The sequence below is a fragment of the Palaemon carinicauda genome, chromosome 5, assembly GCF_036898095.1.
Source record: "Palaemon carinicauda isolate YSFRI2023 chromosome 5, ASM3689809v2, whole genome shotgun sequence".
Lineage (NCBI taxonomy): Eukaryota > Metazoa > Arthropoda > Malacostraca > Decapoda > Palaemonidae > Palaemon > Palaemon carinicauda.
In genome coordinates this window covers 92435738-92449409 of record NC_090729.1, presented here as the reverse complement: position 1 = coordinate 92449409, position 13672 = coordinate 92435738, and the positions used below count along the sequence as shown (strand labels likewise).

At 35.2% G+C, this 13672-nt stretch overlaps 1 protein-coding gene across 4 annotated transcripts in view; it reads right to left on the bottom strand.

Moving 5' to 3' along the window:
• Prp40 (pre-mRNA processing factor 40) overlaps positions 1-13672 on the bottom strand; it is an 874860-nt gene that overhangs the window by 133382 nt on the left and 727806 nt on the right. For all 4 annotated transcript variants that reach the window (XM_068373863.1, XM_068373864.1, XM_068373862.1 and 1 more), the window contains exon 16: positions 1700-1810. In XM_068373863.1, coding sequence (XP_068229964.1) covers positions 1700-1810 — 111 coding nt within the window. The remainder of the gene's footprint in view (positions 1-1699; positions 1811-13672) is intronic.

Genomic DNA, 13672 nt, shown 5'->3' with positions numbered 1-13672 from the left:
AGGAGAAGAGGTGTCTTGGGGTGCCATGTCCCTTCGACTGCGACTGGCCTTCCTGGCTTTCTTCGCTTTCGTCTTCTTCCCCTTCCTCTTTCTCCTTGGGGGAGAAGAGTCAGAGTCAGAAGAAAAAGATGAAGAGGAGGAGGAGAGAGGAGGAGGAACTAGAAGAGGAATACCGCACACGCTTCCTCTTCTTCTTCCTCCTCCGAGGTACTGGAACGTTGGTCGAGGCAACAGCAGACGACACTGGACGAGGATGAACAACCTGAGCCATTTCCGTAGGAAGAACCGTGGTTGGTGAACATGGTGAACCTGAAAACATATTGTATCAGCAGGAGTTTGGCATATTTTAATTTTAACTGCTTTTCAGCAGGAGATTTGGCAGATTTTAATTTTAACTGACTTGCGGGCAAAGCTGTAAAGGGTTTGCCATAAGTCGTTAAAGAAATCTCAGTGATTAAAACTTTACTCTGACCTTTTTTTAACAGGGAGTCCTGCAGTTATTTTACCCTTGGAAAAAGTTTGCATTTTCCCAGGAACAAATGCTTTATCAGGTACATGGTAAAAAACAACAGGGGCATCAGTAAACATGGGAGTCGATAAAGTTACAACGGTCCAGGGTTGCCAGGTTTCCTAAGTGAGAAAAGGCCAAATTTTGATCAACTGCAGCTTTAAAAGGCCAACCCAGAAGTTAAAAAAGCCAAAGGTATAGCCTTTAAGGCCAACCTTTTACGATATTGCTAAAGGCTAACTAATTTCCAATAAAAAGGCCAAATTTAAGGTGTTTAGTCTGAAAAAGGCCAACCTGGCAACCCTGTTACAAACTCAGTTATTCATGTGTTCATCAACAATCGTATCATACAAATGACGTTCAAGCTCGTCCGCCATATTTAAACGCCGTCTTAACAAATTTAAATCAAATTTACCTGACAATCCGAGAGATGCCCAAAGTTCTTATGCCGATTTTAGACGGCAAACTCTACATCTCGGAAAAGATGGGTGCTGTTCCTTTGGACGAAATACAGTTTTGGCCAAACTTACCAGGTGAGGTGTTGTCAGGTGAGGTGTTGTCATCGGTATTAGACGGTTCAACAATCTGTCGGGTGTCTCTCGGGATCGCTGAAGTAGCTAAGGTCACCCGCTCCTCCGGCGAAACCCGAGAAATCCCTGACAGGATGTGAATCCCGGCTTCCCAAAATGGCGGCCAGGATTCACACTACAGCAAGGAGAACCTTGAGAGCAAGGTTTTTCCCTGCATGTCGAGCAGAGCGTGTGCGGGTCTACAAAAGGTGACGAAAGCCACCCACTGCAACGCCCGCCACGGCCTGCACAACATCGCATCTTAAAGAGTAACTTTCTCCTTCATAATAATGACACAATCACTAGTACACAAGCACAAGAGAAGGCAAAGGGCTGCAGCGTAGAGAATGGAATGTAGCACAACCATCCACGCTGAGCCGAAGCGAGTGAATGGGGAAAGCAGGCTGGAGGGGGGGGGGGGGGAGCTAAGCTTCTCCCCATACCACCAGCCAACCAATCAGCACAACTGCCTGGTTTTCTTTCTCTTCGGCTGTTTCAGCTGAGCTGAAGCGAATTCCTATGTTAAATGATTATGAGGTTTATATATCGCGTCGGAACAACTACAATACACTGCATTGCTACATTTCAACACCCTAAACTATTGAATAAAAAATATAAATACCGAATATGAATGAGACCGTGACCGAGATCTCTTGCGATCTTTTTTCTTGCTCTTCTTCTTGTTGCGGGAATGATGGTGACCACATGCTTCTTCGAGATGTTGCTGATATTCCTATAGTTAGAAAAAGAAGAGCTTTCTAAAAAAAATATTTATAGAATTTTAAGAGTAAAACAAGAACTATGTTGAAAGTGCAGAATAAATCATACATACTTCAATTTTCTTCTTTAACCAAGTGTCAGACATTGATTTACTAGGGATTAGGAATTCCATTCAACAATAACTTTTCTGTGGAGTCAGTACCTGTACAAATTATAATAACCTGTTTGTATGAAAATTTAATATAAATAACTTCATATGCACTGTATTTATGACTTGGTCTGGTTGGCTTGGAAAGAGGAGTTATCATGACAGCTCTATGAATATCTAAGCATATCTTTGTTGAAACTTAATAAAGTGATCATAGTATCAAGATAATTTAGATATTTTGTTAAAAATTTGGCACTGCTAGCTAAAACAAGAGCTGAAAGGTAAAAATTATAATTTTATTATCATCTGAGCTTTGAAAACCTGGTTTAAGCGATCAGAAAGCTTGCCAAAAATAAGTGGTAGGTATTATTTTGATTATTCATCATGCAATACATTGATATTAAGTATATCTGCACGTAGGCCCAATATAATATGTTATGGTTACTGGGCAATAAAGTAGATATTAAAGTATCAGAAGTTCAAAACAAAAGAAGGTAAAAGTTATAATTGACAAAATAATAAATTTTCATTCAAAATGGCAGTATGGAAAGTGAACAAAGTTGAAATGAGTATAGAAGATATTGCATCACAATTTAGCTTTATTGTGCACAGAGTTTTCTGTAAAAAAAAAAAATATCTTATCAAAATTCACTAACTCCCAAGCTTCATCTTATTTTCTGTTCCTCGCTGAAAACCTTGGAAAACACATAGCGAAATGAATGAAAGAAAATCTCTACAGTATGTCTGAAATCCTACCGAGGATAGGGGAAGAAAATTCGGTGCTATATCTCATGTATTATCAACATGTAAATGCTATCAGAAGTTAATGATTCTAATAACTATATACAGTAGATTTAACAGAATTGAGTACTGTATGTGAGATATATGAAATTATCCTTCAATGTATCAGAGACTATAATAGTGAATTATCTCCTTAAGGAGACCGTCCGCTATGCCTATATTTCTTGTTGTAATTATTCAAAATACATAAATTCCATATATGTTTTAGATAAATATAATACCTTCATCATACAAAAATTTCAAGTAATTTCAGCATAAACTTTGAGAATTATAGGTAAAAATCATTATTTTCTTAAAAATTTTAGGTAGCGATTTCTCCACTAACATGACTAATTGTATTGAAAATCAAGCCATCAAAACTACTTTATAAACTGAAAAATTCTACAGAATTTTGATATTCCTCTTTCTATTTTTATGATATTTTTTTTCTTGTCTAAACGTAAAAATCGAGAAAAAAAAAAGAAAAAGGAAAATAAAAATTCTGTCACAGGGCTACTGATATGTGAATAAGTACGTTTTTGAGTTATGAGCTCCCAAAGATTTGCTTTGTAAATTTTTTTTTCTTAGAAAAATCAAGATAACATCATTATGATAACCTTACTTTGTGCTTTTATTGTTAATTCTTACATCAATACTCGCTAAGTGAGGTATTTACACCATAAGTGTACTAACACACTTAACGTAAGGGTGCCATGAGTTGCTAGCTGCCTCTCAGTGTTGCCAGAATTTTAGGTAGAATGCTTTGTACTCATTTTCATGTTTCCCTCTCTTATTGTTTCTTTTTTGTTGTTCTCTGCTTACTTCTTGTTCGTTCTTTGACCTTGGGTAACTTTGGCATTGCTATAAAGTTCATGAAGACTTTGTATAAAGACAATGAACTGTTGGAATTTATTTCAATTTCAACCTTACTTATATTTAATAAACAAAACAATTATTTAACAACCAAAACAACTTACATTAAAGAGTGGATCCACTAATAAAACTTTGTGACATTGCCGTACATTACCTTTTTCCCTAGACATGTCCAAAGATACATAATAATGTAAAGCACTTATCACAAATGTTGACGTATTCCAAAATTGTTGTTGTCTTGGAGTTTGAATGCTTAGTTTTGCTCAGAGTTAATTTCCTATGAAGATGCCGGCCTTTCTACTGAGTAACTCTTACTGTAACTGTTCGCCGTGGCTGTGGTAACCTCCGAGGTAATTTACTTCTTACCTTTGACAGGTACATATTATGCACGCGCGAACTTAAGGCCTATTAGGCAATTACTAGTTTAAGTCATTTAATTCATAAGTTTAATTTCATTATTCATTTTACTTATCATTAACGCTAATAGTTACTATACTAAGTAGCATTAAGTTATTTACTTCTAATTTAATAAGAGAAATAGATAAAGCTTCGAGTCAAGCTAACGACCGAATGGCTATTCCCCACAATCGGACACAAATATCAATCCTTTTTGATTGAATTAATCAAATTAACGTTAACTGTATTCCTTATAAGGAAACAGTTTTGTTTTTCCGTCTTTATTTTTCAACGTTGTTCGAGAGTTTCGGACAAAGTGAAAGAAAACGGAGTTGTTGACAATATTTTGGTTTCTAACACACTCCCCACAAAGGATTGCGATTATAAAATTGCAATGAATATCTTCATTAATCATACATTATTTATTAAGGTCACCTTAAATCTGGCTACTGTGTTAAAAAATTATTTCCGACAACACTAAATAAAAAGTATGGCCAAGTTACTTTAAAACCAACCTTATGTTACTTAAAGTGTAGCATTTTAACTTTAGTCTTCACTTTATTTTAAGTGTAGCATTTTAACTTTAGTCTTCACTTTATTTTAAGTGTAGTATTTTATTTATATATTTACACCAATTTTAACTTAGCTTAGTTTACTATAGGCTATCTCCTAATTTTATTTTTATTTACGTATTTAGTTTATTTACTTATTACCTAAAATGTAATTATTTGCAATGCCCTTAATCCTTGTTTAAAGTTAAAGAATAAAGCATTTAATAAAGTATATCCTCACACTGAAAAAGTTTCGAGTGTGTAGCATTTTAGTCAAAATAAAAACTTAATAGTAATTACAGTAAATAATATACTGAAAAACAGTATTTACAAATTATCTAAATTTTCCCTTAGCATACTTTCAAATCTTTCAGTAGCCTTTCTCTTGGGTCTTACAGACCTTTCGCCTTGTTCAACGTGAATAGATTCAGGTTTATTTACACTGCCTGTTTCTACCTCAATTTCCATTGAATTGTCTCTGGTTGGCCTTTCTCTTATAGCATGTGTCACTGACAGTTCCATAGGATAAAGATTACAAATAGAATGATATTCTATAGCCCCATTACCTTGCTATAGTTTCACTGACCTAATATTATTGTCAAATCCTAATATTAATTCTAATACCTTACCCATCGTCCAAAATGGTCTGGGCTTATTAATTGCTTTAATTAGGACAATGTCACCAACTTTAATTCTATTTTCCCACTTACTTTGGTACAAATTTCTACTATGTTCTCTCAGGCTTAAGAGATAATTCTCAAACCACAATTTCTTAAAATTTTCAATAATTTCTTCCTGTATTTCTACAGTTCTCTCTAAAGAAGGTTGAGTAGAATCGTCCAACCAAACATCACTATCATCTTTTCTCAAATTGAGGGATGAATTACCATACAATTTGAAAATGGAATTTGAAGTTATGAACTCTAAATATTCTGAGCTTGATCTATATGTTAAAGGCCTGGAATTTCTCACTAATTGAGTATTAGAAACGGTAGTTAATAATTCAAAGTAAGTTACTTTAGACCTTCCTATTACTTTATAAAGACAATTCTTTAATACACTAATCAATCTCTCCCAAGCAGAACCAACCCATGCTGAATATAAAGGTATTTTAATGTGTTTGATATTACATTTACTTAGTTCAGATTGAAATTCCTGCGACTCCAAAGGCCTTTCAAGGATACTTCCACCCTTGAGAAAAGATTTAGCATTGTCACTGTACAGGTATTGTGGTATTGTGTACATATTACTAAATCTTTGGAAAGCGAGAAAAAATTTTTTAGTGGACATGTCTGGTAACAATTCAAAGTGCACAGCGCGCACGTTAAGACTAGTGAAAACTAATATGAACATTTTTGTGGTCTTACCACTCAACTCATCCCTAACCCAAAGGTGTCCGGTGAAATCAATACCTACATGCTGAAAAGGCTTGACTAAATTCATGTGGTGTTTAGGCATATCTGTAAACTTCGGGTATCTGTAAGCTAAGGCATTATAATTCCTACATATATTACAACCACTCAGCTCAGTCTTTACTGCTGACCTACCCTTGGGAATCCAAAATCCCTGTTCCCTAAGGCAGTTCAATGTAGTGCCTATTCCTAAATGCTGTACCTTCAAATGACAATGCTTTATTAAAAATGAGGTGAACCTATGCTCTTTAGGCAGCAATACTAGGTAGTGAACCTCAAAGTCAAAGTACAAACACTTAGATATTCTTCCCCTAGACCTAATTATACCCTTTGAATCTAAAGATAAATTTAAATTGGACACTAGAGGAGGCATATTATTAGTAATATTGGCACTGCTTTGTAAAAAAATCCAATGCTACTGAAAAGTATTCTTTCTGTGCAATTTTCACACAATACTCTAAGGCTTTCTTTTTAGGATCACCACCCTTTAATCTACTACAAAATTTGAAAAAGTAACAGGTAATTCTTAACAATTGTTCATAATTTGACATTTTATTTATATTGAGAATACCAGGGTTTACTTTATTTATTTGCATAGTGCATACTGTACTTATTTGATGCTTATAGTAAGGCGATATGCTCAATAAGGGGTAAAGAGGCCACTTGTCAAAATCATTACTCAACCATTCTGGACCTTCTAGCCAATAAGTTGATTTACTTAAATATTTAGTATAGGATAAACCTGTGGTGATCATGTCAGCAGGATTTTCTTCTGTATTTACATAGTGATATAAGACAGGTAGTTTAAATAGCTTAGATATTTCAACTTCAAGACCATCTGCCTCAAGTACTCTATTTCTAACAAATTTAGATTTTATTTTAGTTTCTCTGGTCAATAGCCAATTTAAAATGAATTAAAAATTTATATTATTGTAGGGATTCTAGTAAGGAAGGTAAATATTTAAAAACTAGAATTACTCCCATTAGTTCCAAAGTGGGGACACTATGCTCATTTCTCTTATTCAGTGGAGCCAATTTAGATTTGGAAAACAAATAAGAACTTTTATCATTTTGATTAACCGCATAGGCCACAAACCCATAGGCCTCTACAGAGCTATCACAAAATATGTGAAGACCATACGAGTCTAGCTCATTAAGGGACTCTCTAGGAAATTTAAGTTCACATAACATGTCAAAATCTCTACTAATAATTTTCATTTCCCACAAATGTCTTTAGGTAAATTTTGATCCCAACCAACATCTAATTTCAATATTTTTCTCATTAAAATTTTGCCTTTTGTTGTTACAGGAAGGACTATATTCAAAGGATCAAATATTTTAGAAGTTTGTGACAATACTTTTCTTTTTGTGTCTGCTTCTGGGTCTATTTTACAAGGCGCAAGACTAAAAGAATCATTATTTATGTTGAATCTATAACCCAATACTTTATCCTCTTCACAAGAATGTTCAACAAGTCTATTATCAGACGCCATTTTTCTCTCAACTCTACACAATTGGAGTTCCAAGACCTTAAAATAAAGCCCCCTTGTTCCATCCTATCATCAGCTTGCTTATACAAATTTTTCATTTCATCAATGTTATTATCAATTATAAGAAGATTGTTTACATAAAAGTTATTAGTTAATATTTCTTTACACTTATCAGGTTAACTTTGTATGTGATGTTTCATAACAAAATTTAATATAAAAGGTGAAGAAGTGTAACCAAAAACTATTGTTTTGTAGCGATAGGATACTAATTTATTTCCCCGTTTCCAAAAGAAAAAAAATCTATTTTTATCCACTTCACTTTTTAATTTAATTATCAAACAAGCTTGTTTAACGTCGCTCAACATTACATATTTATTAGTTCTATAGTAAAAGAGCAATTTCAGTATTGAGCCCATTAAATCTATCCCAGGATAAGCTGCTTCATTAAGTGAAGGCAATTCCCTGTAAGTTTTTAAAGTACAATTAAATACTGGCCTGATTTTTGTAGTAACTTGCTCTTCTAATTTTATAACTGGTCTATGTGGAATCCATACATACTTATGATAGTCAGAAGGACTTACTTTAATTTCCTCGATTATACCATCCTCGAGTTGTTTATCAAAAACTTCCAGGTACTTGTCAATGAGACCCTTTTTACCAAGATACTCTACTGTTCGGTCTAATAACGTAAGTGAAACAAAATGATTAGATGGGATGCTGTCAATTTTATCAGTATACCAGGGCAATTCTACATGATAAAATCCATTATCAAAAGAGATCCCCTCTCTAAATCTGTCAATTTGTTCTTTATCAAAGGAGACCAATTCTTTTTCACACTTTTTATTCCCAAGGATTCAAGACTAAAAAGGTGTTCAAGTCCATTGTCTACCTCACTGTCTTCTAATATATGCTCTAATGGATTGAAATAAGATTTTAGAGGATCCATTACTAAATTTACCACACTCTTTGTTTTAACATTGTGTTTTCTTATTAACTATGGAGTCCATAACAGCTCTACTTTCTGCCGCATCCAAAAAGTTGAACACATTACCAACAGGAGCTACTGTATTATTTACGACTAAACAAACTCCACCCAACATTTTAGTCCAAGTTACCGAAGGTAAAAACTGAATGATATCTATTCCTATTAACATGTCAACTTCATACTTTCATGGTTTCTGTGGTCACAAAAAGTCTCATCCAATAAAGCAATATTATTTTCTTTAAATTTATTTATTATCTGATTCATGCCGGGCACTTCAAAGTTTATATTAAGCGATTTGTCAACTAATAAAGGTATAAATATTAAATTATTGTCTATATTTATTCCAGTGGACATTTGCTTGAAGCCCTTAGTTTCTTGCCCCATATATGTGCTTACATCACATTCCAAAGCATACAACGCCTCTACATCCTGACAAAGATCTTTAGCGGCAGATTCGGAAATATATGACTGCCAGTGTCAAACAGACATCTGACCTTCCTAGCCTTTTTGCCATTTCTTAAATACAAGGTCATAGTAGGTAAAATGTGAGATGCATCAAAACTTCTTTGAGCAAAACATAAGCTTACGTTAGTTTTAGTAGCTAGTTCGGCTTTATTCAAAAAAGGGCACAAAGGAGTTATGTGTTCCCTTTTTCTACACAACAGACATTCAAACCTTAACTTATTTTGTTTCCCGTAACATTCATTGTCTTCGTGCCCTGAACCAGCGCATCTAGTGCATAGTGAAAGTTCCCTCAGTCTGGCCAATTTATCATTATAGTGATTGAAGTTAACACATTTTCCCAAAGTATGGCCTTCAGCTGCACATAATTTACAAATTAATTTAGTTACTTTATTTGCAAATTTAAAATTTTGAATTGTACTTACACCTACCTTATTTTCTTTAGGTTTAAATGAACTGCTAGGACTAGGTTTACTAGAGGTTTTAGTGAAGGTCTTTTTCCTATTGGAAACAGTTTTAGATAAAGTTTTGATAATTTCATTATAATTAGAAAGAATGTCAGATATATTAGGATAATTGGTATTTAATTTGTGAACCAACTCTCTCTTTCCTGGTATGGGAAGTTTATTAAATACTATATGACTCACAAAATTATGCCCAGAGGATCCCACTTCCAATAAATCAATATGTGCTTTCAATCCATGCAGATAGGATTTGATTTCGTTGAGGTAAACCTTCACCGACGAGAATTCTTGATCATATTCAGCACTTGGAGCAGCACTCAAAATGTTCTTAAAAGTCTCGTCAATAATATAATTTACGTCAAGGAATTCTTCTTTTAACATTTCAATTGCCAAGTGGTAGTTACAGTCAGAAATAGTCAAATGCTTAACTACCCTCAAGGCATAGCCCCTAAGGTACCCATGTAAATGTATTTGTTTGGCAGAATCAGACATTTTTTTTCTGGACCCAATGACATTATTAAATTGATTAAGAAATGAATTGAAAGAAAATTTATCTTTTTCCTCACCACTAAAGATTCCACATTCTAAAGAAGGGGGTTTCCCATCAGACATATTCATTGTAGACATCATTTCTAAAACTTTATCGGCAGATAGGTTGCCAGAAGCCCCACTTGACTCACTTATGTATTGTTCATATTGGTTGAGCTCTGTACTAACCTTAATGCTATATTCTGCCTGACTATATAACTCCTCATTATAATATTGTTCATTATTTCATGTGTCTCCAAAACATTATTAATATTTTCATCAGAGTGTTTAACCTACTCTATCTCTTTTTCGAGTACAGTTATTTGAGTCTTACAAAAGGAAGAAGTTAATCTATTATCACCATGAAGCTCCGTTAGCTTCTTTAAGTAAATAGTTATCTACTGTTTGTGGATTCCCCGCATCCTCCTCAAGGATGATATAATATTCATAGGGTCAACAAACTCTTCCTCTTTATCAGACATGATTACTTATATGATTATAATTAATGGATTTATTACCAATAGCCCGCAAATATTTAAAAGATAACAGCCCACCTAAAGTTATCGATGCTTACGGGTTACTGAGTACATTATATATGAACATGATATAGATTATAATACATAATATATGTTACTAATTACGTCTCACTTGAGTTCCATATTGGTTACCATTCGAAATACCGAGCGACAGTTAGCCAGTTAGCCGATTCTAAAAGATCACTTATTTCACCGAACGATGAACACATCGAATTCACCTCCGGAATATTATATGGAATACATCGGCAATTTTAGAATTATGTTGGAATTCATTTTAATTTCAACCTTACTTATATTTAATAAACAAAACAATTATTTAACAACCAAAACAACTTACATTAAAGAGTAGATCCACTAATAAAACTTTGCGACATTGCCGTACATTACCTTTTTCTCTAGACATGTCCAAAGATACATAATAATGTAAAGCACTTATAACAAATGTTGACGTATTCCAAAATTGTCGTTGTCTTGGAGTTTGAACGTTTAGTTTTGTTCAGAGTTAATTTCCTATGAAGATGCCGGCCTTTCTACTGAGTAACTCTTACTGTAACTGTTCGCCGTGGCTGTGGTAACCTCCGAGGTAATTTACTTCTTACCTTTGACAGGTACATATTACGCACGCGCTAACTCAAGGCCTATCAGGCAATTACTAGTTTAAGTCATTTAATTCATAAGTTTAATTTTATTATTCATTTACTTATCATTAACGCTAATAGTTACTATACTAAGTAGCATTAAGTTATTTACTTTTAATCTATTAAGAAAAATAGATAAAGCTACGAGTCAAGCTAATGACCGAACGGCTATTCCCTACAGTCGGACACAAATATCAATCCTTTCTGATCGAATTAATTAATTTTACGTTAACTATATTCCTTATAAGGATACAGTTTTGTTTTCCCGTCTTTATTTTTCAACGTTGTTCGAGAGTTTCGGACAAAGTGAAAGAAAACGGAGTTGTTGACAATTTTTTGGGTTTTTAACAGTACATACAAACTGCAAGCAAACAAACACGTGTGCCATACCTCTTATACGTCTTTGGAGTCACTGACTGATCTTCTCGTAGATCGTAGTTCGCTTATCCTCTTCCAATACATTCGATCTCTACCAGATGTACGAGATTTCGAAACATATTTGAAAATATCGCTGAATATATGCAAAAATAAACATGCAACGACGCTCCACTCAAACTCAGACATGTAGACAATGCAGTTAGGATGCCGTCATCGTTTGAAGATCGCTTTATCTCTATTATTTATAAAAACAATTAGTTGAAACTTCTGGAGAGCATGTACAACATGTTTCTGCATACGTAGAAACAATAACTCAACTTTCGATTTTTTTCAGTTGTTAATTCATACACCACAGTGGCCGGTCCCCTTAACCTCAGATAAATTTTGTTACAGAAGAGCGTCTTTCTTTTCCATAAAATTTTGGATTCATCAAATTTTTTGTGAAAACATTGAAAAAAAAATCAAAATATAAAAACTCTATGTATGGCCTCTGCAATAATTATATACAAGTAGTTCCAAAGAATTTGTATCATATATATGGCAATAGCATACTGAGTATTCTTGATGGAATTTCCTCAATGGCAGCTTTCTGCTTGGGATATTTTTGCGAGTGATATACCACAGAATTTTACCTTAGAGGTATAACGAAGTTCTAACCTTCAGAGGGAATATCCTGTGAGATATTGTGTATATAACAGGGATATGTTAATAACAAGCCATGGTTATCCTTCCCCAAATAGATTTAACCTTGTCTCGAAGGATAAGGGATAGCGTGGGATACATGGGCAAGAGAGCCGTTATAACTTCCGATCTCAATGGTCCACAACAAACACGTTTCCTGTTGAATCAGTCCTTTTGGCAAACTCCATCTTTGACGGTTGCTTGGAGTTTTTCTGCCTGTTTTCTTAGCTTTTTGAGTGATTTAGCAATTATGGATGCTTTAGTTTCTTCCTCATCGACTAAGTCGAGTACCCTTTTCTTGTGTGTTGGAGAATTTCACGTCTCCACCGGGTTTTTTATTCGATTTGCATGACTTTTATTATCTGTGGCCAGCATGCGGTCGGCTCCGTTGCATCATGTTTCCAAATTGCTCAGAAATGCTTAGTTATTTAGCCATTTTATAGTAGGAATGTGTTTTACATTGTTCTTTTCCAGTGTGGTATAATCATGGGTATCCCAACCCCATTTTTATGGTGTTACTTGTGTGTTTTTATATCAGCATTGACTTAGGTTAGCTCCACCCTGGATGGTGGCCATGCCTGGTGATTTTACACTTGTGCACCATCCCTTTCTTTCACCTAACCTTACTGGTTTTGTGAGGCAGCCCATCCTCCCATACTGTTGACTCATCACAGCAGGGAGCTGCAGTCCTGAAGGTCCCTCTGGAGTTGGATAGTGTTTAACAGTTGTTCTAGGGTGACTGTTTTCACTTTTCACTTAGCCTACATGTTTGGTGAGGTGGCACAGGTCTTGAGAACTTGTTCCTTGTGTCTACTTCTTGTTTACCCATTGGAATGCATTAACCCCTGTTCTAATGCTAACAGGTAGACCCCCTCCCCTGCCTTACCCATTCCTAGGCTTCCTTCTTGGTTTTTGGTAGGCTATGGCTGGTTGTGAGGACTTGCCCTATCACTGCAGATTCCTTAAAACACTATTCCTGTTCTATGTGGCAGTTAGGACGCTTTACCAATTTCCAGTCTCCTGTCAACAACCTTTTCCCTTCACCTTGTGCCTGCTAGTGTGTCTACCTGCTGTGGAACTTTGTTCCCATACCTGTCTAGTACCATGGCGACTGAAGTACTCTTCGTCACCATCTTTGGACAGCATAGCTTGTAGGCTATCTATCCTGGCCATAGGAGGGCCTTAAGACCACCCTTGGGTGATTTCTCTGCCCCTTCCCCTTCCTGGTTAGGGCATAACCTGATTGCTCTGGGAACTACAGTTTCTCTTGTCTAGTCATATTACCCTAGCAATTGAGTTTTTCCTTCACCCGCTAGGTGGGCTATGCTTACCTACACAGTTATCCTTATGGCCTAAGAGATGGTACCCCTTGGGGTTCTCCTCTGCCACCTTGGCAGTTGCCTGTTCTGTGACTGTGCTATATACCTCTTGCTGCGGAGTCTTGACTTCTTTGCCTGGATAGCTTAGCTTGGCAGAAGTGTTGCCTTCTGTCTCTGCTTCCGATCTTATCAGCTTGAGTTTTTCTAACACTGGATATGTGTTGGCTATGGGAC